At 42.6% G+C, this 25,932-nt stretch overlaps 1 protein-coding gene across 1 annotated transcript in view; it reads left to right on the plus strand.

Annotated features, from left to right (window-relative positions):
- The window catches only part of SNCAIP (synuclein alpha interacting protein), a 217,920-nt gene extending 192,995 nt beyond the window's left edge, over positions 1-24,925 (plus strand). Inside the window, exons 10-12 of the mRNA XM_088475088.1 lie at positions 2,714-3,770; positions 9,577-9,647; positions 24,548-24,925. Coding sequence (XP_088331214.1) covers positions 2,714-3,770; positions 9,577-9,647; positions 24,548-24,632 — 1,213 coding nt within the window. The 3' untranslated portion in view covers positions 24,633-24,925. The remainder of the gene's footprint in view (positions 1-2,713; positions 3,771-9,576; positions 9,648-24,547) is intronic.
- Positions 24,926-25,932: the final 1,007 nt, after the last annotated feature.

The following is a 25,932-nucleotide window of genomic DNA, read 5'->3' on the forward strand; positions in this document are numbered from 1 at the left end:
TAAAACCATGTCTGATTGGTTGTTTTGGTTTATAGTACATTTGTCAGCAATAACATGGTTTATCCCAACTTGTAAGAGAAACTCAGCCATTGTGACTTCTCTTTGCTGACAGCTCATTAGTAGTATGACTCTAGTGACGCATATATCTAACGTTGGACCGTCTATCATATATTCTACAATTGTAGCTACACAATATAATGGGAATGTTGTGATTGACAGATGAACTTCAATAATCATGGTGTAATACATTTGGGGGTAAATTTACTAAAATGAGAGTTTTTAGAATTGAGTTTTACAAGTGATATTGCCTATAGCAACCAATCAGATTCTACTTAACATTTAACTAGCACCTTCTAGAAGGTAATAGCTAGAATCTGATTGGTTGCTATGGGCAACATCACTTTTAAAAGTCACTTCTAAAAACTCTCACCTTAGTAAATGTACCCCTTGGGCTCATATAACTATGTATAATAAATATTTGTATTATTGCTGTGATTGTCTTGAAACCCACTGATAAAATGTGCATTTTTGCATATTACCTTGTGTATCATGTTTTCTGGATTCATAGTGAAAGCCTAGACTTCTGCGGTGATATATTCGAATAATGAAATGTAGTTTTATTTTTTACCTCATTCTCAAAGTTTTGAGTGTTATATGCACATTATCACAGGCTACATTTCACATCTTATAAACCATTTTCTAGTCCTGTAATATACAGTATGTGTTATTCCTTTAGCACACTGAGGGCCTGGTTCAGAAGTGCACGCAATGCCCTTTGCTGCTGCGATCCCGTACGCAAGGGACAGGCAAAAATATTCAAATGACCCAGCTTCCGCCTTGTGCACAGAGAAACCCATCCCCGGCGTCTCACATCTGCCACCAACATACTAAAGCAGATACATTGCTTGCACATTGGTCGCACATCGATCCTCTCAGCAAGCCTATGCTGTATCACAATGAACGTGTCACCTAAGATGCCAGGGCCTCTCCAGCTACGTACAAATTTGCAGAGGCTCACTAGGGCAGGCTCAGCAAACGGTCCCGTTACGCCTGCGTTTTTCTGGCGACCCCCCAAACGCTGACTACCTGTCACTTTGCAAATAAATCCTCTCTGCGACCGCCGTCCCTAACCAATGGGTGAATCAGGCCCTGAGAGTGAAGAAGCCATGCCATCATAGCACACCATTAGGACGTGATGGTGATTGTTCATCATCTAAACACTTCATCAGCTAATATTTTACAGTGTCATATAATAGGAGAGCTAGGGAACAAATCTGAGGAATATGGATTTCCTACCACAGTTAGGTAAATACATTTAGCAGCATGTAACCTGAGTATAACGTATGTAGCACAATTTTGTAATGCTGATGTTCTACAGTTAAACCAAAAAAGGAAACATTTTAGTGATAAGTAATGATGTGATACTTATACATGAGGTCCCAGTCAGCATAAAGATTCACTTTGTTTTGTTGTGGATGTTCTCCCCCATACAAGCTTTGAGTAAAGCATTTTTTTCAGTTAAAAATGTACTCTAAATATTTTGTTTCAACATTTAAAATATTTTTTTTGTTATTTGTTTTTTTGTTAGTGGAATTGAAAGTCAAAGTCTGAGCTTTTAGTACTACTCGGCATGTGCAAGCCAGCTAGCCAGGTCATGTAGAGCCTATGGCATGGCCTGATGCAGCCGTTAATTACATTTTATCACTCTGGACCAGTATTGCTGAGGCCCAGCTGAATATTGCTTGCCAAAATTTTATTCATAAATTGCAGCAAGGACAGATTTTATTTCTTTATCACTGCAATAAACAGAGATATAATGAATTTTGGGCCTGATTCAGAGCAGCTCACTGTTTGCAAGCGCTCGTTCTGACTCAGGGCGGGGATTTTTGTTTTTCACTTGCCCACTCGCTAAGCTGTGGGTGCCCACCCACAGCTTGTGCGAGTGGGCTGGAGATGGTCGTGATTATCGCGACCATTGGGTTTGCCAGGAAACCCTGTGGAAGGGGCTCAGCTCTTGCAAGCCCGAGTGGAATCCCTGCTCTAATAGAGCAGGAAGTCTACTACTATGAGTGATGTCAGTAGGGCCGCCCACAAACGCCAGGCATTCCTAAGGGAACGCCTGCGTTTGTGCAGCCACCCCCCCTCCCCGCCTACAAAACGGGGCGAGCTGTCAATCAACATCGTCAGCCGCCCCGTCTTGTAGCGAGGTGGCGCAGGCGCAGAGGGGGACCATCGACTTGCAAGCGGGTCTGAATCAGCCCCTTTGTGTCTTTAGTAAATAGGTAACTGCTGCATACCAATTTCTCTTTTGGTGAGGGCGGGGCAAGTTGGTGAGCAACTTGCCGGCTGGTAACAGACTAAAATTATTATGTTACTGCTCTAGCACTAGTGTGTCAATGGATGAATAATTTATACTAGTGGTTACCTCCAACAGGTCATGCTTTCACAATGTATTTAATCAAAGACATGTGAACTAACTTATTTGTATGGTCTGTTATTGTCAGTTATTATCTCAACTGTTTCCACAGACAGAAATCCTGAAAACATAACCGGTAGAGTAATTGAGACTAATCTGCATCACCCATATTGATATTTCACAGACCTTCCATATAAATCAAAGCTGCTCAGTATAATAAGGATTTTCAATAATATAGCCACGCTGCTATTTTAAAGGGCGTTCTTCTTTGCATTTATAAGATTTTTCTGTTTGCAGTTCACCGTCATCCCCAGCTTCAGGCAGCCTCCAGCGAAAGACACTCAAATCAGATGACTTGGCACAGAAAAACAAACTAAACGAAACCCATGACAGCTATCAGTCCCCTGGTACTTCTGTTCCCAGCAGACTCAGGTGTAGAGCACTTGACGAAGAGTCTGATAAGATTTTGCGGCAGTTATTGGGGAAAGACTTAGCAGACAATGTCTCTAGTCCTGAAAAGTTGTCGCTGGAGTTTCAGGATGGGATATCAGCACAGAGTGGGAAACGTATCCCACTAGAGAAAAGGGAGTTTAAGCTGGCACGTTTAAGACAACTTATGCAAAGATCTCTCAGTGAGTCGGACACAGACTCCAATAACTCAGAGGATCAGAAGCACACACCAGTTCGAAAAGTTGATAAACCAAGGCCACAGCCAATAGTAGAAAGTGCGGAGAATTCGGAAACTCTTCAATTGATGATAAAAAAGCATACGCAGTCGCACGCTGCAGGACATCGGTTAGCTCTGGGACTAAAATCCAAATCTGTTGATGGCCATAGTCCATCTCCAACATCTGAAAGCAGCGATCCGGACTATGAACCTCAGTACCAAATGGGGACCATACTTCAGCCTTCAGGTTCATTAGACTCTTCACTTTCTTCTGCAAATAGCTCTTCTTCTGCACAAAAAACAACAAGCCCTAAAAGTGCTTTAAAATCACCTTCCTCAAAACGCAGGACTTCACAGAACCTGAAACTCAGAGTGACTTTTGAGGACCCTGTGGTTCATGTTGAACAGACTGAGGTGGAGTTAAACGGTGTTAAGGATAAGGAAGGGGGAAAAAGTTCTCAGAAAGCGCCATCTAATGGTGAACTGGGGGAACAGCATAAAAAGCCGTTTGGTGCTTTTCGATCAATTATGGAGACTTTTAGTGGCAACCAGAACAACAACAATAATTCTCCGTCAGGAAACGCTGTCAAATCATCATCATCATCACTGTCATTTTCCTCATTAGGCAGGAAATCATCAGATACAAAGTCATCACCTGCAAGCAATACAAAAGGAAAAAACAAAATTGTAAGTATACAAAGATATACTCCATCTTGATTGAAAATAAATACTAGCCTATCACTACATGTAGGACATTTCTTTGAATCCCATATTTAGGTGGAGATGTATCAAACCTAAAGAGGACAAGTGGAGAAGTTGTTCAATCAATCAGCTTCTAGCTACCATTTTTTTTTATAACTCTTTATTTTAAATGGTCAATCAAAATACAATTTAGTACAGAAAAAAAAGGGGTCACAAAAATCCAATACAGACCAAATTTTGTAAACAATAATAGACAAAGAAAAAACTACTCAAAATACTTGGTAGAAAAGAGAGGGGTAAACAGAGGGTAGGAGGAGGGGAAGTAGGGGGGGGAGAAGACGACACATCATCCAAAGAATCAATACGTATCAAACATCTTCTGGACGGTAAACATCAGTCGCTGCCCATGTACAGAGTGTGCGGAAGAAAGAGGGGGACTGTACTCAGCAATCAGCCAGGGAGCCCAAACTTGAGAAAAAACATGTCCTCGATCATGGAGGTAATACGTTATCTCCTCCATGGTCTCAACATGCCAAATCTGATTCTTAGGTACAAAGAGGAGTGGTGGGGAGGTCTTTTTCCAGTTTAGAGCGATAAGGGATTTTGCCGCTGCTAGGATGTGTGCAGCCAATTTCTTAGAAAATTTGCCAATATTCAGGGGTGGTTAGCACAATAAAAATATCCAGGGATCTTTTGAGATTGGAACTTACAGAAGGGAATTTAGAAGGCCATGAACCGAGTCCCAGAAGGGGACAATAATTGGACAGGTCCACCAGATATGGATCATAGTACCCCTGCAGCCACAGCCCCGCCAACAATCGGGTGAAGAAGATGGGAACATTTTATGAAGTCTCTCAGGAGTATAATACCACCTATAATAAATTTTATATGCAGTCTCTTTAATTTTGGTTGCAATAGAACTTTTGGCTATCCCCAGTCTCATGTAGTCCCAAGCCTCATCATCCGGAGGAGATCCAAGATCTCGTTCCCAAGCAGTTTGGTGAGGTCTAAGAGAGGGAAGGGTAACATCTAAAAGAAAAGCATAAATCTGGGATATTAGACCTTTAGATAAGGGGTAAGTCCTACAAAGTTTTTCAAAAGGGGTAAGGGCTCGGAGGACAGATAGTGGAGGTAATGATTGTAAGAAATGGCGAATGTGAAAAAATTTGAAAGGATTAAGCGTCTGGGATTTTTTGTTGTAATGTTGACAGGGATAGCCATTGACCTTGGTCAGAAAAATCAGTGGGGAATCTGAGCCCTGCATTAATCCAATTATGGAACCTCAAAGTGGAGGAACCAGGAGAGAACAGGGGGTTATACCAGATAGGAGTTAACGGGGATACTGGAGAAGTAAGATTCATTTTATGTGAATAGAGATCCCAGAGTTTGAAGTTAAATTTGATAGTAGGGAGTAATTTGGATGCGAAAGGTCGGTGTGCGGGTAATATGCCCCACAAAGAAGTTAAGTATGGGAGAGTAATATAGGCCGATTCAATGTCCAACCATGAAGTAGAACCTGGGGGAGAGTATGAAGCAACAATATGAGAGAAATGGGAGGCGAGATAATAAAGTTTAACATTAGGGAGGCCTCTCCCACCTCCCTCAACTGACCTTTCCAAAACTTTAACCGCAATTCTCGGGGGTCTGTGACTCCAAACAAAACGAACAAGGGCCTTTTGAATATTACTTAGTAAAACAACGGGAACAGTTATGGGGAGAGTCTGGAAAAGATAAAGCCATTTTGGTATAATATTCATTTTAACAGCTATGATCCTACCCACCCACGAGATAATAAGACGATTCCAGGAATTTAACTCGGCCTACATTTTGGATAGGAGAGGTGGAAAATTTTCACGAAAAAGAGAGTCATAGTGGGAAGTTAAGTAAATCCTCATGTACTTGATCTTTTTGGGTTGCCACTTAAAATTAAAATTAGTTTGGAGGGTTTCAGCTTCTTGCAGGGAAACATGGAGCAGCATGGCCTCTACTTTGGAGTAATTAATTTTATACCCAGAGACAGTGCTATAGGACCGAAGAACAGAAAAAAGGTTGGGAGGAGAAATTGTCGGTTGGGTCAGGGATAGTAGGATATTGTCCGCAAAGTGAGAAATCTTAGGCTCCAAAGTACCTACTTGGACCCTCCGAATATCAGGATGGGATCTAATGTGGGAGGCCAGTGGATCAATTATAAGGGCAAACACCAAGGGGGATAGAGGGCAGCCCTGTCTCATGCCATTACTAATAGTGACTGGGCCAGAGGGAACACCATTAATCATGACTGTAGCAGAGGGGGTAGAGTATAGCGCCAGGAGACCAGTGAGAAAGTCACCAGACAGAAAGTCACAGACATGCCATAGGCTTCAAGAGCGGCTTTCATGAATCCCCAGGAGATCCTTTCAAATGCTTTTCCAGCATTGAGAGAGAGTAAAATAGTAGGGAGTTCGAAATATGAATAAGATCAATAGCACGTCTGGTGTTATCTCTCGCCTGGTGACCAAGGGAAGAGAGAAATGGATTCAGGCGGTTCGCCAGAATTTTAGCAAATATTTTCTTATCTAAATTAAGGAGGGAGATAGGCCTATAGTTAGCACAGTTAAGTGGGTCTTTGCCTTCTTTGGGAATCACCACAATTATAGCTTCCAGCATTTCAGAAGGGAAAGGGTTGCCCTGAAGAACCTTATTAAAGACAGTATGAAAATGAGTAATGAGCAAAACTGAGAATTGTTTATAATAATAAGCTGCAGGAAATCCGCCAGGACCTGGGGATTTGCCGTTTTTTGGAGTATTTATAGTCTGTTCAACCTCCTCAACCGATATCTCAGCGTTAACGAGTTCTATAGCACTAGAAGGCAACTTGGGCAATTTGGAACTAACAAGAAAATCAGAAATCAAGTTAGAATGAGATAGAAGAGATAGAGTAGCTGGGGGGGGAGATTATACAGATCAGAGTAGTAGGATTGAAAGGCAGTATCGTAAACCAGTTGGTGGTGAGAATCACGGATCGTGATAATATTTTTATGGGTCCGAGCAGATCGAAGTCGTGTTGCAAGAATTTTATCCACCTTAACCCCTTTCTCATAAAAGGATTGGTGAAGCCATTTAAGGCATTTGGCCACCTGTTTGGAAAAAAGCAAATCTAATTCGGACTTAGTCACTCGGAGTTCTGACAAAATAGAAGGATCAGGAGATAATTTAGAGTATGTTGTGATTCCAGGGTTTGAAGTTTGATGGAAAGTTTGTTAATCTGGGTGAGAGATTCTTTTTTGTTTTTGGAGGCCACGCTGATCAAGTGCCCCCGCAGGATCGCATTATGTGCCACCCAGAGGGTAGATCTTGAAATATCTGGAGTATCATTTAGAGCAAAATAATCAGAAATTTGTGCCCGTAGTCGGGTTATTATCTCAGGGTTATGTAGTAGGGAGTCATTCAGACACCACGTCATAGGGCGAGGACGAGAAAGTAAACCTGAAATATCACAAGATATAGGGGAGTGGTCAGACCAAATAAGGGTCGAGTGGAGATTTAAAGCAAGTTCGTGGCTGAACAGGATCATATCAATACGGGAATGTGAGTTGTGCGGTGAAGAGAAAAACGTATAATCGCGGGCAGAAGGTTCCTTCATTCTCCAAGAATCCCACAGGAGCTGGGACTTCATGAGATGGAGGAGAGACTTGTGTTGGGAAGCCATAAGGAAGAGGCTGAGGAGCAGAACGGTCCAAAGTGGGACTAAGCACAGCATTAAATCGCCAGCAACAATGAGTTCCCCTTGACGTACTCGAGTAAGAAAAGAGTCTAATTTGGCAAAAAATTTATTTTGGTGTTGATTAGGGGCATAAACATTTACTAGTGTACATAGAGTATTATTAAGCTTCCCAACTAATATGAGGAAACGGCCTTCTTCATCAGCATGGGTGTCAATAGGTTAAAAAATGAGATGGCGTGCAAATAGGATCGCTACACCTCGTTTTTTAGCGTTATGATCACAGGCATGATAATTATCTGGATATGGCTTACAGTGTAATTCAGGGTGGGAATTGTACAAAAAGTGGGTTTCTTGAAGGAAAATCAGGTCGGCTCTATGAAGCTCGAGAGTAGTAAAGAATTTCCCATGCTTTTGGGGGCTGTTAAGCCCTTTTACATTAAATGAGAGAACACGGAGACCGATGGACAACCAGTAAAGACAACATGCCTAAATATAAGAGATAGAAGCCAGGATATGTCGCAGTCAAAAGGGAAAAAGGAGAAGGGAAAACAGAGGGAAAAGGGGAGAAGAGAGGGGTCGGTTGGTCATCTGGCAAAATAGGCCCGGTCCAGTTGTGCTGACAAAAGGGAAGGTTACTACGTGTCTTAAAGACACCTAGGTCAGCTAAAGGGCTGAAAGCCCTAAGGGAGCGTGGCGAGGCATTAAAAAAAGACATCACAGTGGAGGTAGGGACAGTTCGGGAATCTATCCCTCTTGGGAAATCTGAGGGAGAAAATTAAAGAGAAAAATAATACTAAAGGAGCAAGCGGAGGAAAAGGGTAAAGAAATGAGAGAAAGCTGAAAAGGAAAGAAAAAAATAAATAAAAATCTAGCTATCATTTTATAGAATGTAGTAGATAAATGACAGCTAGAAGCTGGTTGGCTGGTATGGGTAATTTCTCCACTCGTCTTCTTTAGAAGGCTTAGTATATCTCCCCCTTAGTCTTATAGTAGTCTGCTAAATTAGTATTCATATGTTGTAAAGTGCAATGGAATATGCTGGTGCTATATAAGTAACTGTTAATAATAATAATAATAATAACAATAATAATAACATTTTCTGGGAGCACCTACATTTCATCCAGGGCCGTAGTGAGGATTGCTGGACCCCGTTGATTATTTTGGGGCGTGACCTAATTGCAGTAGGAGTGGCCACGCATCTGTGTAAAAAAAATAATTGTTTTTGCTACGCCACAGCGTGCTCCACACGGGGGGGATGGCGCGGAGTGCCCATCAGCCAGGGGCAAATATGAGGGGGGCATGATCAGTGTGATCACTTTCTCCCTGCACTGTAGTTAGTACCTAAGTATCATCAGCAATATCTAAATATACATCTAGTATAAGACATGGGACTTTCCTGGCAGTCATGTGGGTCAGACCTCTAATCCTCCGGCTTTTGGGTAAGTATTCTGCTATCACAGTCCTATTCCCTAAGCCTCCCTCTAGTGCCAAACCCTAACTACCCCACCCACTCCGGTAACCTATCCCTAACCCTCCCACTGGCAGCCCATCCCTAACCCTCCCACCCACAAACTAACCCTAACCTCCCCCCGCAGTCGAACCCTACCACCCGGAGCCTATCCCTAACCCTCCCACCCACAGCCTTATCTTAATGTTGACATTCTGACCATTTCAAATGTCGACACTGTTAGCATGTCAACGCGGTGTCTGTCAACATTTTGACAGTGTCGATATCATAACTGTCGACATTGTGTTACGGACATTATGATAGTTCACATTGATATTGTTGACCTTTAGACTACAGGACATCCCCTATGGCACATATTGGGGCATTACACAGTGGCATAGGGGTGACATAATGATAAGTTTCATTGCACCACGTCCTTTTGGTTCTTCCACTTGAACTTCCCCTCTGGGATCTCCCAGGCTATAAATGTCGGCAAGTATGAGTAAAACTGTGTAATCCCATGTAAATGATGAGTACAAGCACTACAAACGGACATTGAGCATGTGATGTCATTTTATATGCACTGTGTTATGAGCATGCTACATATTGCATGAACTGACCTTTATATTGCAATTCCCCAGGACTCTTGCACCTGCCGTGCCAAGCTTTCCTCTAGGGCATTGCCTGAGGACCTTCTTCCTAATCATGCATGGTATGTGGTGGAGGTGATGTGATTAAAGGGGCTGTGATTTCTGTCTTCTCTTCTTTACTGCATGCTTATGTCAGGCATGTTTTAATCAGCAATATAAATCAAGTAAGAAGCACAAAATAAATCCTTCCTTTGCCATTAATGAAATCCATCTATTGCAATGCCTTGCGGACAGCTGAAGTGATGCAGGTTTGGTTGTGCTGGTGAGACTTATAGAACAAGAGAGGACCTCATCAACCCATCCTGCAGCATGCTTCATCTTGGCATAGCTCTTAGTCTCCGTTGAGCAAGAGTCATTTCACAGATGATGTGGGTGGAAACTACATTTCCTGTCATGTGTGGGAAAGTCACCTCCAAATGATTAAAGTTTGTATAGTCCAAGCCCAGGATAGATTATTTTTTGGTTATAAAATTCTGTTTACTTTCTCAGTGTGGCAGATGTCTGCTCATATACTATTGCTGCAGCCATGCCAAACACCCCGGGTGTGCCTGGTCCCATGCGACTTTGCTTGTGCCATCTTGTTTGTGTCTTTTTCGACCCAAAATGCATTGTGCAGCACTGATTCATTTTATATGCAATGCTTGTACAGTCCCGGAACAGGGATTCTCTGCTAACTGTGCCTGCCAAGTCCCCTGAGTTCATAACGTCATTCAGAGGTGGATGTGGTGGCAGCATCGGGAATTACAGCACTGCCCACAGCATTCTCAGGATGCCACGGGGGGTTTTAAGAGCTGCAGTGTGCATGTCTGGAGCATGCAAAGGATGCACTGCAGAAGTAATGCTGGCTGCTGGGTGCCGTTCCAGGCACCCTGCAAGCTAGATGCAGGGGTGTATCTGTGTGTGGCTCCATTTGAATCTGCATATGAATTGCATCAGCTTTTTTCCTACACCAATTTTCATTGTGCTTCAGTCGCACACAAATATACAAGTCTCACACAAATTACAAGTGTTGCATATAACATTAATCAGTGCAGTCTCCTGGTGCGTGTTAGTCACATCGCATTGCGACTATGATGCATTTTGGGGGAATAAGATGCTTAGAGCAAGCGTACTCGCACAGGACCTGGCAGCTCACTAAGCAAAGGTGTTTCGTGCCACATAGCGTATTGAGGCTAGGTGTATGAGGACACATCTGTATAATTTCCTCTCTTTGTCTTTGTGTATAGACAGTATTTCACCTTATTGATCAAAGTCTACATTTATAAAGGGAAGTGGAGAATTACTAAAGTTCAGCATGTGACCCATATTTATATATTTATTGTGTAATAGTTTTTGTGTTTTTTTTTGTTTTTTTTACTACGACCTCGGTCTAGATCCATGGCTAGACAAGATGGCTGCCATTCAGATAACACAGTGTGGCAATAAGAGACGTTGCAAAATAATGATTTATTCGAATAGATTACATGGAACATATACACCAAATTTCAGGACTAACAGCAGTTCAAAGATTGTAACTGGCATGGCTTGTTGTTACATCCAGTGGCGTCACTGGGGTTGGTGACACCCAATGCGCCAAATAGCCACCAGAAGGGGTGTGTGGCCTTGCAGTGCACCCTTGTTATATCACTCTGGGGGTATGCCTACCACTTCCAGAAATGCTGGGCTGCCCCCATAGACGTTCCCCACACAGTCGGCACCTCCACTGCACAACAGCATCACAGTGCAGTGCCCAGCTCCTGGTCACTGAGGCGGAGCCACCATTTTGGTATCACCCCCTCAGTGGTTGACACCCGGTGCAGTCCGCACCCCCTTAGTGATGCCACTGGTTACATCACCGTGTAATTCTTGCTATAAATGCTGTAAGATTTCACAATGTTTGAGAATTTCATAATTTGGGTATGGCAAACTACTGTACAGAGAGCGCTGTAATATTTTAAATTAAGACTGAAAATATTGTACAGTAGATTTCAAACAAAATTACATACTTAGCATTTTTCAGAATTAAATGTGCTAACCAAAGTAAACAAAAAAAAATGACATTGTAAAGTATACCAGTATCAGTAATAGCCCTAGTTCCAGCTCCAGTGAATTATCTCTTTGGTCGCAGGTATGCATTCATTGCTACATAGCATTCAATATGAACATTATTGGCCCCAATGTAGGAGCATGATTTCTCCATTGGGGTTGCCACAGATGATGGAATTGTGATGTCACCAGGACTTCCTTCATTTTAGGCCCAGGAAAATACTGTCTGTCCTATAGCGCTACATTAATACATTGCTCATAATACTAATGTATTACTAGCTGGCATATCAGTTAGATTTAGATCACTATTATAAGTGATCTGTTTCTGCAGAAATTCTATGGAGGTACAGTATGAACGACATTCTCTACCCCTTCCCTGAAATGGGCCTCCTAACTTACTGTATATTGTTCAAAACAGTTATGATAGGAAACAAAGATTAAAAAAAATCCTCAATTTTTCTTCCCAGGCCCCCAAAATGAGCTCACCAATCCTCTGTAATGGGGCCCATATACCTATGATAGATTGCCCCAATTAACCATTCTTCTGGGGAATTGGGGAAATCCAACATTTTGGAAATCCTCGATTCGCCGATCCCGACCAAAAAATTATCAGGATCGGTGAGTCAGGGATTTTTAACATGCTGTTTTTCCATGATACACTGACGGATTGCCTATCATCGATGTCCGTGGATCAGCAGAACAGGGAATCGGTGCCATAGGTGTATGGCCCGCATAACACTGATGCATAATGCATGAATTGCACACGTATGATCCCAAACTAAGAAAGAAATCACCATCACACAAATATTTCTGCGACTATTACTGACCATATCCAACAACCCTAAGGGTTTGTGATCTGTTTTTGTGCGTAGTTGCAATATAAAAATTGCTGTCGATGGTGATTGACAGCATGCCCCCTTTGGTGGGCGTGCCGGGGGTGTAGCTGCCCAGACGGAGGCGTTCCTATGGGAACATCTACCGTCTGGGGCCGGCCCCACTGACATCACTTGTGATGTCAGTGGGAGTGCTTTTGGCTCTGATAGAGCCAAAAGCACTCCAGGGCTTGCGGCAGCGAGACCCTACCACAGGGTCTCATCGCAAGCCCGATGGTCGCGATGGTCTTGACCATCGTGACCATCACTATAGCTGTGGGTGGTCACCCACAGCTATGCGAGCGGCCAGGAGGCCGCTCCAAAATTAGGGAGGGACGGCCCTGATTCAGACCGAGCGCTCTGTCAGAGCGTCCGGCTCTGAATCAGGGCCACTGAGCGATTGAATGTTGGTGTAAATTTCAGGTGTTGCACTAATTATCGTAAGGTTTTTTAGTAACCAGGGAAAGGGTATTTTCTGTCTTATTTTTGTCAATGTTCTCCATGCAAAGCTACCCCCCCTAAACAAAGATATATTCGCCCCAGTATGCTAGCAGAAGGAAACCCAAAATAATACTGACATGTATAAACTAAAAAAATGATTCCCACATAAACTAACAAATCTCCAAAGTAAAGAAATTGTCCCTGAAGGGGTGAAAAGACCTCTGGTCAATTAGTAGGTAAATCATTTGTTTGTATCTACCAGTATGGAAAGGTCTGTGATTTTTCTTTCCAAAATTAGATCTATTAGCCCAAAATTGAAAATCATTCTACAGACCGAAGTCCAGGGGAGTATCTCATCTCTATCGTCTTGTGCAGACATTTGTTGAAAACGAGGCACTGATAGGTAATTGGATCCCCTTATACAAATATTTTATAGAACATTGTTCTTGTGTATGAGAAAATTGTTGTATTGGAGCTCACGCACAATATGCAAAGGCGAGACACATTTTATCCATGTGGAAGGTCATAGTTGCGTAATAAGGCAAATACAATTAACTTTTATTTGGCAAGACTTGTTTGTTGTGAATGGAAACTTCTTGTTATAGTAATCTAGCGTTTTTCCTTTTTCACATAACCTTTTATACTGTCATGTGCTTTGCTGAGCCTGTTACTAATAATTAAGCAAGTGCATTTCATTAAGTGCAGTATTAAAAAAAAAAAAGGAAATTCAGTGTTTTTCGCAATGTTTGAATGCAGATGATACTGTAAAGCTTCCATTACCGTTTCCTACTGTCACCTCAATGTAACAACTGCTATTATAGATAATAATATATTTATGACAACTGGTGCACAGCTATCTGTCCTTTAGTCATTAGGTTTTAGAATTACCTCCAAATAAATAGTGTAAAGGTTGGAATCTGTAAATATACGCAATAAATTGGAATACAGTCAATGAGACAAAATTGGTATCTATATATATGAAATTGTCCCACACTGGCACCTTCCATGATACCATGTATTCTTAAAAGCTTAGGCGGTGATGTACTAAGCTCTGAAAAGTGATAAAGTAGAGAGTGATAAACGACCAGCCACTCAGCTCCCAACTGTCATGCCATGTCAGGCTGTGTTTGAAAAATTACAGTTAGCAGCTGATAGGCTGGTGGTTTATCACTCTCCAATTTATCACTTTTCAGAGCTTAGTACATCTCCCCCTTAGTGTGGGAAAGAAACAACTTGGCTTAACGGCTATTAAGGTGCAATCCATACAATAGGCAATAACTAAGCTACATGTTTTCCATGATAATAAGTACTCAAAGTCGGGATTCCGGCGTCGGCATCTCAACTGATATCTGGTTTCCGGTGCCAGTGTTCTGGCCATGGGTCGGGATTCCGGCGCCATGATCTCGACCGCCGGCAAGCTGACTACATCCCCTTTAGAGGAGTATCCTTATGAACTGATGAAATTGGACACAAAGTAGAAATTCCCCCATGAAAGTCGTCAATCCTTAATTTGTCCTTAATGCAGTTCTTGTGGCTGAAGTATTATATCTTAGAAGCAGAGGTGATGTGGGGCACCTGACTTTTCTTGCCTCAGGAAATCACCAATTATCTCATAATTGGTGTACACATTTTAGGCAATCCCTCTCATTAGGCTCATACAACCAAAGAATCAGAGAAAAGAAAAGCAGTAGTGCAACATCGTCTGACAGTGGAATGACTTCAGCAATACAAAACACTCAATTTAAAAATAGTATAAAGCATTTCAATCAAAATACATTGGAAATCTCCCTGGAAGTACTTTCTTATGGTGCAGAACGACTACCGGATGCCTAGCGGTGATGGCACAACATGAAACCAGCAAAGTCCCGGGCACCTGCAGTCTCAGTAAAAGCAGGAGTCCATAGATCAGCAATCATACCAGAAGTCTCTGTCACCTTGCTTTATGCGTCTCAAACCTTGCAGTGTCCGGGACTTTGCTTGTTTCATGTTGTGAGTGTTTCCTTGTGGACTGCAAAAATAGCCAATTTAACAGGCTACAAACAGCTTAGCTTTTCGTAGCTGGCACCTGGTAGCTAACATCATATGCAGATGCTGATATGCATTGTGCCCTATAGGAAAACTTGCTCATCTGGTTTGATGGAGAGGGATCTTTGGATCCCTCACTGGCAGCCTACACTTGCACATGTGGTCTGTTTGCCGTGTTGGTCTGTTCTAACCCGGCAGTAAATTGATAGCGTAAATTGTCAGCAAAAAGAATTTCTTATTGTCGCAATATGCAGAACTTAATAAATATACTTTACAAGGCCCCACTGCCATTAATGATAATAGGTGCTAAACCCATTTAGCTTTTTATTACTGATAAAAAAAATAACATACAGAAGTAACTAAGAGATTTAAATATAGCAAATGGATTATACAGCACTTAAAAATGTATCCACAGCTCTAAATCACAAATAATGTACAGTATCAGAATGTTGTTAAGGGATGTAGTTAGCAGTCTAAATACCAATGGCTGAATCCAGACAAGGGACTTAAGATAGGCGTCGAAATATGATGCCCATTTTAATCCCGACGTCGGAACACTGAAGGACGGCTGCCCAAACGAGTTAAGTCCAGGGCGTCCTTAGTGTTAGCCGAGGGGGGGAGGGTTAGGTTTAGGTAACATAGTGGGGTTAGTGTTAGGTTTTGGGGGGGAAGGTTAGGGATAGGCACCCCTAGGCGGGAAGGTTAGGGTTAGGCATTAAGCGGGGACGGTTAGGTTTAGGCACGAAGGGGGGTGACTTAGGTTTAGGCACTAACGGGGAGGTTTTCGGATGGTTAGGGTTAGGCTACAAGAAGGGAGGCTTAGGGGGAGAAGGGGGGAGGGTAAGTATACTTACCCGACCCCTGTCGGGATACCATCCATCTGGATGCCACTGTCGGTATTGTGACAGGAGGCATCCCGACAGGAGGCATTACATACCGATTCCATTGTTAATGTTTGGGAACCTTAATAATTAGATAAATTCAGAAAATGAATGGATGGAGTGTCAGCCCATTAAAGAGCAGTTGTTGAGTTACTGTTCCGTAATGTTCCCTGAACAGATTTTTAAATTGATTAAGTGATTTACTAATGTTAATATTTATGATTTTGGACATGTTTTTAGTTTTAAGAGAGAGAGACAGAGAGAGAGAGAGAATACAGTCTGAATGGCGGCACTCATGGATTTGTACAGAAAGAAAAGGTCAGGAGCCCAGTCTGTGATATGGAAAGAAAATACAGACTGGGCTCCTGACCCTTCTGTACAAATCCATGAGTGCCGCCATTCAGACTGTTCTCTATTTATCTCTTGTGGAGGGCACCCGATATGGTGATTTTATAGCAGGAGTTGGAGTGGCGAATATTTCGCATTTATATAAATAAATAACATTTAAATAATATTTTTTTTTCCAACAACAACAAAGTATGTCATATAAGTCAGTAAGTTTTCCCATGTAAATTTCAAAGCAAATTATTCTTCACTGCATTGCTCTGTGACTGCACATCATGTATGTGAAGAAGAATGTCAATTTGCGCTTATTTGTTTTTTATAACAGTTTTAAATTAAGTGCACTTATCACACTGCTTGCTATTACTTAATACATGTATTGAATATAAGGTGATGTATGAAGATGTTTTAGTATTTTTATTTACTCAAATTATGGAATTTAACACAATATAATGTGGTCACATTTTTGATTTGCCAATGAAAGTAATTTAGAACAATGTAAAGCAGTAACAATAAACCAATGTTTTTCTGCATCACTGGAGGTCAAGAATTCCCATAGTCCTCTCCCAAGTATTCTGCTGTTTTTGACATATAATACATTTGTCTTATTACTAACAGATAAACCACCACATAGTAGAAATAAACACCACTGCAGGCGCTGTGTGGGCGCTAGCCACAAACACATCACTGTACAAGATGATTTTAATTTGCTGCTCTTCATACATAGAACAAAACCCATGTGTATCTACAGGGTCAGCACTTTTACAGACACTGGGTGTTCCAAGTCTAGACTATTGGGATGACTATTACACAATGACAATGCCTTCTCTCTGTCCCTGGAATTAATGATATTTATGCTCTGGCCCTATTATTAAGTAGTTGTTAAATTGTATAAATAGTATTGGAGCATCTGTAGCCATCTGAGATCAAAGAAGTCTCTACGTGCAAAGGGTCTGATTCAGAGGTGCTGCAGGGAAGCAGCTGTGCAATACCGTCTAACTAAATGCAAAAGCAACAGGTGGTGTCTGTAGGAAATAGACACCTACCACATGCAATCCGAGTGCAGCGTCTTTAGACATTGCCTAGGATCACCATTGCGCCATCGATCGCAATGGTTGCTGCTTTGGCCAGACTGCATAAGCTGAGACTTACTCAGCCTGGCCAACTGAACTGGACAAGTGAGACCAGGAAGTCTGCGTAAAATGACGCAGACCCTGGGCTGTGCATGCCTCCAAAACAGGGACGGCACCCCCCCATTTCGGAGAAAGGTTCTAGTTGCCACCCTTCTAAATGCAGCAGCATGTCAATCATGCTGCAGCTAAGGGATGTCTGCGAGCAAGCACACAGGACCCGTTCTGCACATGTGCATAATGGGCCTTTCGTCTGCGCAGAACCATTAGATATATTCACAAACCATTGGGTTTCTGTACATCTCTGAATCAGGCCCAATGTTTGTATAGGTTTAGGACTCTAGTAACTGGGTCAGTTTTTGAAATTCTCATGTTCATATTTTAAATGGACTGCAGACATGGTTGTAGTCACTAAGTGTGAGTGCCAAATTCTAAGGTGTGAGTGGCCAGCTGCATGGATGAAGACTCCTGGTTCTCATGCCTAGAGATTGGGTCACATGAGAATCAGTAAGTGAGGATGGCGGATAACCTCGCGCAGTTGAAAATAGTATGCAGTCGGGATGCCGACGGTCGAAATGCCGACCTCCGGCTTCCCGACTGTCTAATCCCGAAAGGGGACTAATGACAGGCGTCAAAATGCCGTCACCTATCATTATCCCTATGCCGGGAGCCCGACGCCCGGCATACCGAACGAAGGTAAGCCGTGCGGCAGGCGCGGACAGCCACTAAGGGGGGGAGAGTTAGGTTTAGGGCACCGGGGGGACTTAGGGTTAGGCACCCCCCCGGGAGGGTTAGGGGAAGGGGGGTTAGCATTAGGCACCCCTGGGGGGGGAGGTTAGGGTTAGGCACCCCCCCGGGAGTCTTAGGTTTAGGGTGCGGGGAAGGGGGAGTTATGGTTTGGCACTTGTGGGGGAGGTTAGGGTTAGGCACTAGGGGTAAAGGTTAGGGTTAGTAATCCCTAAAGTAGGGTTAGGGGGGGAAATGGTTAGTAATAGTTAACATACTTACAATCAGGATTTTGGAGGCTGACAGTGTTCCGCTGGCAGTATTTGAACCATCGGACATAGGTTTGGCGGTCTTTCATACCGATCCCCTTGAAAACAAGGCTGACCAGACTTTTACATAACTAAATTGGTATTGGTGGCCTGAGTCAGAGGCGGACGAAGTGTCAGTGCCATACGCAGTTGGCTGATGTTGTAAGTCTGCACATGCGTCCAAGTCGCACGGTCCCAATGGTTACCGTATTGTTATACTTGTTGTTTTATATAACAGTATGGAAATACAGTGGCAGAAGCCATTATCAAGAAACCAGGAAAGTGTTTCCCTTCCATAAAATAAGAAACTGTGAAGGTGATGCATCGGGCGCATGCTGCCCAATGTTTTTTGCCAGGAGACGCAGATTGAAATTGTATGGAAATACGTGCAGTTTGGATGGGTGGTAACTGGGTGGGAGGGCTAACAGTCGCAGGTGTGTCAACAGGGGCGTATCTATAATGGGTGCAGGGTGTGCGGTGCACACGAGCCCCTGGGTCCAAGGGGTCCCACCCATAAACTCTTTATACTTACCTGTCCGTTGTCTCCAGTAGTGCTGCTCTGCAGCGCCGGACCATCGCTGTAGAGCAGCAAAAGTGAGTGGGAAAATGGCAGCATACGCAGTACTTCTGTCCCCGGGAAACCGGCTCGGGCGGCATTTTCCTGGAGACTCGCGCATGTGCAGTAGATTCTGGCACTAAGCCAGAATCTACTGCTGCACCACCTGCCGTGGCACCACTAGAGAGGAGGTGCCCCACACTGATTGACAGGCAGAGGCATTTAAGGGGCTGAGCGGGGGCGGAAACGGATTGCATTCCTGAAAACATGGCGTGTCTACACCATTTTCCGAGAGTGGTTAGCCCAGGGACTGCGTGGTGGTACGCAGCCTGCTGGGCTCGCAAGCCCGCCAGCCTGAGGCTTGCTCAGAAGAGGCCACCCTGCGCCGTTCACCGTCGCAACCACCGAAGGTGGAGATGAACCCAGCTTGCGCCCTTGTTCACAGCGCTGGGATCGCAAATGAAGCAGGGGGTGTCATACACCTCCTGCTGCATTTACATCTTTGCAAGGATCGCAATTGCAAAGCTGCCTGCATGCATTCATCATATATCTATAGCCTGCGTGCATACATCATATATCTATAGCCTGCGTGCATATATCATATATCTATAGCCTGCGTGCAGTTTTGCAATTGCGATCTTTGTTAATTCAGGCTCGGTGTCTCACACGGGCCCCCTCCTCTCTTAAAACGCCCCTGTGTGTCGGTGTCAGTGACTGTGGCACTCGGACAATCTGCTCCTACCATAGGCAGCTACAGTGTCTGATGATGCATCCGATGGTACACTAATAGTGAGTCTTTGTAAGAAGCCGCTACTGCAAGTGCATCCACCTCTCAATCACCCCCTGTCTGTTGTGTTTGAGTATAGTAAGAATTTACAGCACTCACCATATTTATCAGTTTACATTTTCTATGTACAAAAAAACTATGTATTTTTTGCTTATCCTACAGCTTTTTAGATTTCAGTCTTCTCTTCCTTATGTAGTAAGAATAAAGCAATGTACAATCACTGCCATTTCAAAATGCATTTTTGCAGTGTGCACTAAAAGGTCAAATGAGATTTCCGGAAACAAATCACATATCCAAATGGTCAGACATGATGGCAAGCAATGGGAGAGGATTAGATACTCCCCTTAAAGTTTTACATTTCGGTGAGGTGAGAGGGGCAATACAAATAGTGATTTATTTTTTTTTAAATCAATAATACATACAAAATCCACAATACATATACAGTGCAGGTGATTTATTACTCATAGTGTACTGGAAAATAAAAATATATATGTGTGTGTTTGTATGCACATACACATATACAGTATTTGCATATACTATCTATCTTAGAGGTCACCAAACACCAGAGTCGCGAAGAAACATGATCTAAGTAAATCTGATCTTGGATGATTGTTGGTACCACATAGGGTGGATTGGGTATCTCAGAAACTGCTGATCTCCTGAGATTGTCATGCACAATAGCCTGTAGAGTTACAGAGAATGGGGCACAAAACAAAAACATACAGGAACAGTAAATGGGCAGCATGAATTTGCTGCTGACAAATTTACAGCAACAGCTGATACTATCATATCAGCTTATACCAGAATCTCTAAAGAATGTTTACAGCACCTTGTTAAATCCATTACAGGAAGAATTCAGGCTGTCATGAGGCCTAAAGGAGTGGGTACAACCCAGTGCTACAAAGATGTACTTAACAAAAATGTGTGTATATTATCTATATAGCTACCATTGTACAAAACAAAGCAACCTCTCTCAATCTTGACTCATCTCCTCCCCTTTGCCTCCAAACTCTTGCAACACTTGTCTTCTAATGCTTGTCCTTTTTCCTCTCACTCCCACTTCAGTCTTGCTTTTACTTCCTTCACTCCACTAAAACTCAACCAAAACTGCTCGTACCATGGTCACTAATGTCCTCATCACTGCTAAACCTAAGGATCACTTCCGTTCTCATCCTCCGTTTCCTGTCAGCTGCCTGTGACACAGGTGACCACCATCTCCTTCTTTTAAACTTCCTTCGCTCCATCACACTGCCCTCACATTGCTGTCCTCCTACCTTTATAACAGATTCCCCTCGTAATCTTTCTGTTGGTGTTCCCCAGGCTTTGTCCTTGGTCCCCTTATCTCTCTACAGCCCCTACTTTGTATATATCACCTGCTCTATTGGTCTCTAGCATCACCTGTATGCTGATGATACACAAATTTATCTCTACTTCCCTGAGCACTCCCTCTCCACCATCTCACTTTTCAGCTGTCTGTCTCCCATATCTCCCTGGATGTCCTAACTCAAAATGTTTAAGACTGAGCTTATTGTCTCTCCCCCCACTCCATGGTCCCTTTTCCTTCCTAATGCTCTCTTACTATTGCCAACACTGTCCTCTCTCCAGTTGCTTATGTCTGCTGCCTGGGGATCATTCTTGACTTGTCCCCCATCTCATCCAACCCCCCACCCTGATACATTCTTCCTATCTCAATCCTGCTCATTCCACCTCCACAACATCTCCAGAATCTGACCCTCCACACCATTGTGGCTACCAAAACCTATATTTATGCCTTTTTCAGCACCTGCCTGGTCTACTGCAATCTCCTAGGTTATTATAATTTATTTAGGTTATGGTGTTCCCCTCTCTGCTCTTACATTTAACAATGCTGCTGCTTATTTCAGCTTCCTATTGTATTGCTCTGATTCAATCTCTCCTCCAACTCCTTCACTGACTCCCCCTCCTCTACAGAATCTCTAACCCAGCGGTTTATAAAAAACTGGGGAGGGGCATGTGCAGCATACCCCCATCACTATGAAGCAGATCCCCACTCTCCAGTGCCTGATGAATGTGCCTCCCGCACAGTGCGCGGGCCCCCTATGTTTCTCCCACTACACAACCTTTCCAGTGATAAATTTGGTAACATGGCACATGTGCAGAAGAGAGCTCTTGTGTGGTGCCGTCTATCTGAATACATCACTAACAACATGTCACCGCGTGCCCACTTTTGCTCTAGACTACAGGCATTCATGAGCAGCATTCTCCACTCTTACTCTAAGCCTCCACTTTATCTGTCTCCAATGCACTCCGGCTCACAGTCAGCGACTCTGATCTTTATTGTCCACCCTTCCTAAGGCACTAAGGGTCTGATTCAGTTTGGATCGCTGTTGCGATTCCAGCTGTGATTGCGCACGCAGTTCAACTGCGATAGTATGCTAATTAATTGCGATTGCTTAGCTGCCGCAGCACTACATTAGGATGCACACTTTACCTTACACACCTCCATAATATTTAGCAAGACTGCGAAAACATTGTTACAATCAAGTACCATCGCAGCCTCACACACACTTGCACAAGCTCTGACCTTACTCAGAAATTGCTAACTTCAGTGCACGCTATGAGGCCTCAGGCTGCGTAGGGCATTGCAGTGGATAATTTATGCACGCACCTGCAACGGCGTTCAAACGCACTGTCACCACCCACAAACTGCACTTGCTGTCAAGTCCATAAGTGCTTCTGTTTTGTCACTCACATAGCTGTCTGACTATATTGTTTAGTTTTTTCCCCCCTGGTACTGTTTGTTTTAACCTTTTTATATTGAATTACGTTTATATCTTTGTAATGGGCACCATATAATTAAAGATATATATACACACCTATATAATATTCTCAGATATAAATAAGCTATATAATGCATATATGTATTACTTGCAAACCATCATTTTGTTATTTCGAAAATTATCCTAAATGTACCCTGAAAGAACATCTGCAGAGACTGAAAAGTTTGGGAATAGCTGAAAAACATATGGCTGTGACAGTTTAATGTGCTTGGTGTACATTCAATGCATGATCCATCATTCTTAATGAGAAAATATCTAAATGGACATCTGTACTCGTATTTCTGCTTGGTGCTTCACCGACATTTCTAGGTCCTGCCAATACATGAATGAACAGAGCTTGTCATTTTCTAAAAGCTTCAAAAAGGTTTCAGATGAGCATTATGATTATTACAGTGAAACATCAAGATTCATTTTTTCATTGTTAAATAATGATAACCATATTTCCATCTTATCTCTTAAATCTCCATCTAAAATGAAATTTTCTGTAAATGCTGACATCATTAGAAAAACAGCAGAGGTCATTTCTCCAGTCTCTAGTCCAACACAGCTTAGGCCAAATACCTTGCTGCAGATGTTAACTGCAAACTCAACACATTTACTGCCGGCTCCTACATCTGACAGCTGCAAAAGTTCTTCACTTCCTCAGTACGACCCCATTATTTCAGAATCAATTTGCACATTGCACTATTGCATTGTCCATGTTCAGGAGTGTTTCAAATAGTACACTTCAGGGACGTGCAGAGCCCCCCCTTCCATACTCCTGAGATTTTATATAAAAATTATTAGAATAGTACAAAGATGATATTTATAACTTATAAACATCATCTTTGTTTATTGTAATCATTTTTATATCAAATCTCATGAGTATGACAGGAGTGTTATAGTTAACATTTACCAGCTTTGTGGAGCTCCCTTGGACTGAAGGGAGACGAGAGATGAGGCAGCAACAGCTCAGCCTTGCTTCTGTATAGTCAGACACTGTTTGCAGAGCTGGGGACGGGGCCACACCACTGGCTGTAAGCTGCACAGAAAGAGAGCTAAAAGAGGCATGCCTCTGAGCATGGGGGGCATGCCTTGAGCAGTGATGGACACCTTGGATCTGTCATGTGACCAGGAAGTGCACTGCAGTGTTTAGAGATCAGCGCTCAGCCAGCAGCAGCAAGTAGACACAGTGATGCAGGTAGGGAAATCAATGGACACTGAAGCTTAGTGCAGTGAGGGGAGAGTTACAGTGAGTAGGGGGTGAGACAGGCTCCCAGCACTCAGACCCATCTCCATGTGTGCCTTCCAAACTTCACCAAAACAAAACACACAGTCACAAACAGTTCTGTAGGGCAGAGGCTCCCATACTCTGTCCTCAAGGCACCCTTACGGTTCTGGTTTTAAGGATAACCATGCTTAACCACGGGTGACTTAATTAGTACCTCATCTGTGCTCAACCATGGATATCCTTAAAACCTGTACCATTTGGGAACCTCTGCTGTAGAGTGAAATGTAATGGAGTCCGAATTGCTCAACTCGATGATTTTTGTTGATTTTTGAGGCAAGTGTCAAATCGCTGATGTATTAAATGTAAAATCTTTCACGCCCATTACATGTCCCCCAAAATCTTATCTACCTGGACCATAGTCCGTAGAACAGGTGCACCTTTGCCCATCATTCACAGTGATCTGTAGGCAGTGCTCTTCAACCCCCACATATACACTTGTATGTTTTGGAAAAATTGCTACAAGTCATAGAAAACCCAGAGTCCCCAGCATTCCAGAAAAGTGTATATATACAGAAAACTATTATCCGGATTGCTTGGGATTTAAGGTGTTCAAAATAAGGGTTTTTACACCAATTGTATGCATGGTACCAAAAATCTGGCACATTTCAAAATTGCATGTCTTTTCTCTTTACTAAACTATTTAGCAGAGCTCCTCATAGTAACTGTAACACTAAAGCTTGCTGGGTTTGTTTTGATACACAACCCCCTTTTGTGAAGAAAATTGTTTATTTATAATATGATAGTTTATTCAGTAACATTTTGCTTGTTTGATTTATTTAGGCATAAAACAGTTGGTGGAACAATGAAGATTTTGTTCAGCGATATATATACTGAAGAACAGGAGATGCAAGAGTTTTTCCTGTAACCCTGCCTACAGTATTCACTACAGATGTCCAGCAAATGTTATGAGACCCTACCAGCAGTCCACGGTTCTCATGAGGCCTTACAGTTACAGTGTCTATCCTCTATTCTGGTGAAAAGATGTGCTCTTTGGCGTGGGCACCATTTTCCGTAACTGTTGAAATTTTATACGGGCAGAAAAACTGTCCATACTGTATGGCATGGACATTGATCTACAATATGTCTCAAGTTGTGGTTGAAAAATATTTTTTTTTTGTGTCTTATCAGTTTTCTCTTCAATTACTGTATATATTTATTATTGACAACTGGTTCATCCCATGGTTTATGGTTTCACCCAAACTTTTCTCCACTATTATATCCATTCCATATTAGGTGTGTTTTGCCAAAGAATTCTTTCCATTTGTACTTCAAAAACAGGTCCCACTGACTTGTGTTACATTACTCTTTTTGAATTCATTACCTGATGGAATGCACAATTGTCACTATGCCTATTTAAATATATGGGTCTATAATATATTAAATGCACACCCATGAGACCCTTGGGCAGTGTAACTGACAAAGAGTAATATGGGTAGCTCAACCTGTATAGAGGCGCACACACACACAATGTTTTCTCACAATTACTTAATGCAGAGTTGAGCATAAATTGGGCATTTGTGTTCCTGCACTGTGTGCTTAGAAATAAAAGTGTATATTTGCCGCATGCAGAAATGTACGCAGTTAGCGGTGTGCCTGCCTCCATTCGCATGCATGGATTGGTACTAATCATCATCATTAATGTGTCTCTTGCACTTGTCCTACACTAGGTGCAAAATATATACCTGACAACAGGCTTATTTGCACTTACATCCAAATCTGTATAGCCTGCAGATGTGCTGACACACCCTGACTAATCTTTGCCTGAGATCGATGAGTGCTGATGCAACTGAAATACCGTACATTGCCATACTTGCGTATGCTCCATTTTGCAAAATGCGCAGAGCTAAAACATGCAAGATTCACTACACAAACAGGCGTACACTCAGGTCTGCATCTGGCCGATTGTTATCATATAAAGTAGAGGACTTGATAAAACCACTGCTCTTCCATTACTAATGCTATGGTGGTGCACAGAAGCAAGTCTGGTGTACTGTGCCTAAATTCCTAATGTTACTTGAAAATCCCAGTAAGAGACATTTATTATATATTGGATTGTAATGAAAATACAAATTTTGCACTTTGACAAGTGAGGAGAAAGGAAGATGTGGAAGTCAGTTGTTATGAAAGGAAAAAGTCCAAGGATATCAGACTAGCGCTCTCCAGTG

The sequence above is a fragment of the Taudactylus pleione genome, unplaced genomic scaffold, assembly GCF_031769625.1.
Source record: "Taudactylus pleione unplaced genomic scaffold, aTauple2 ptg000162l, whole genome shotgun sequence".
Classification (NCBI taxonomy): domain Eukaryota; kingdom Metazoa; phylum Chordata; class Amphibia; order Anura; family Myobatrachidae; genus Taudactylus; species Taudactylus pleione.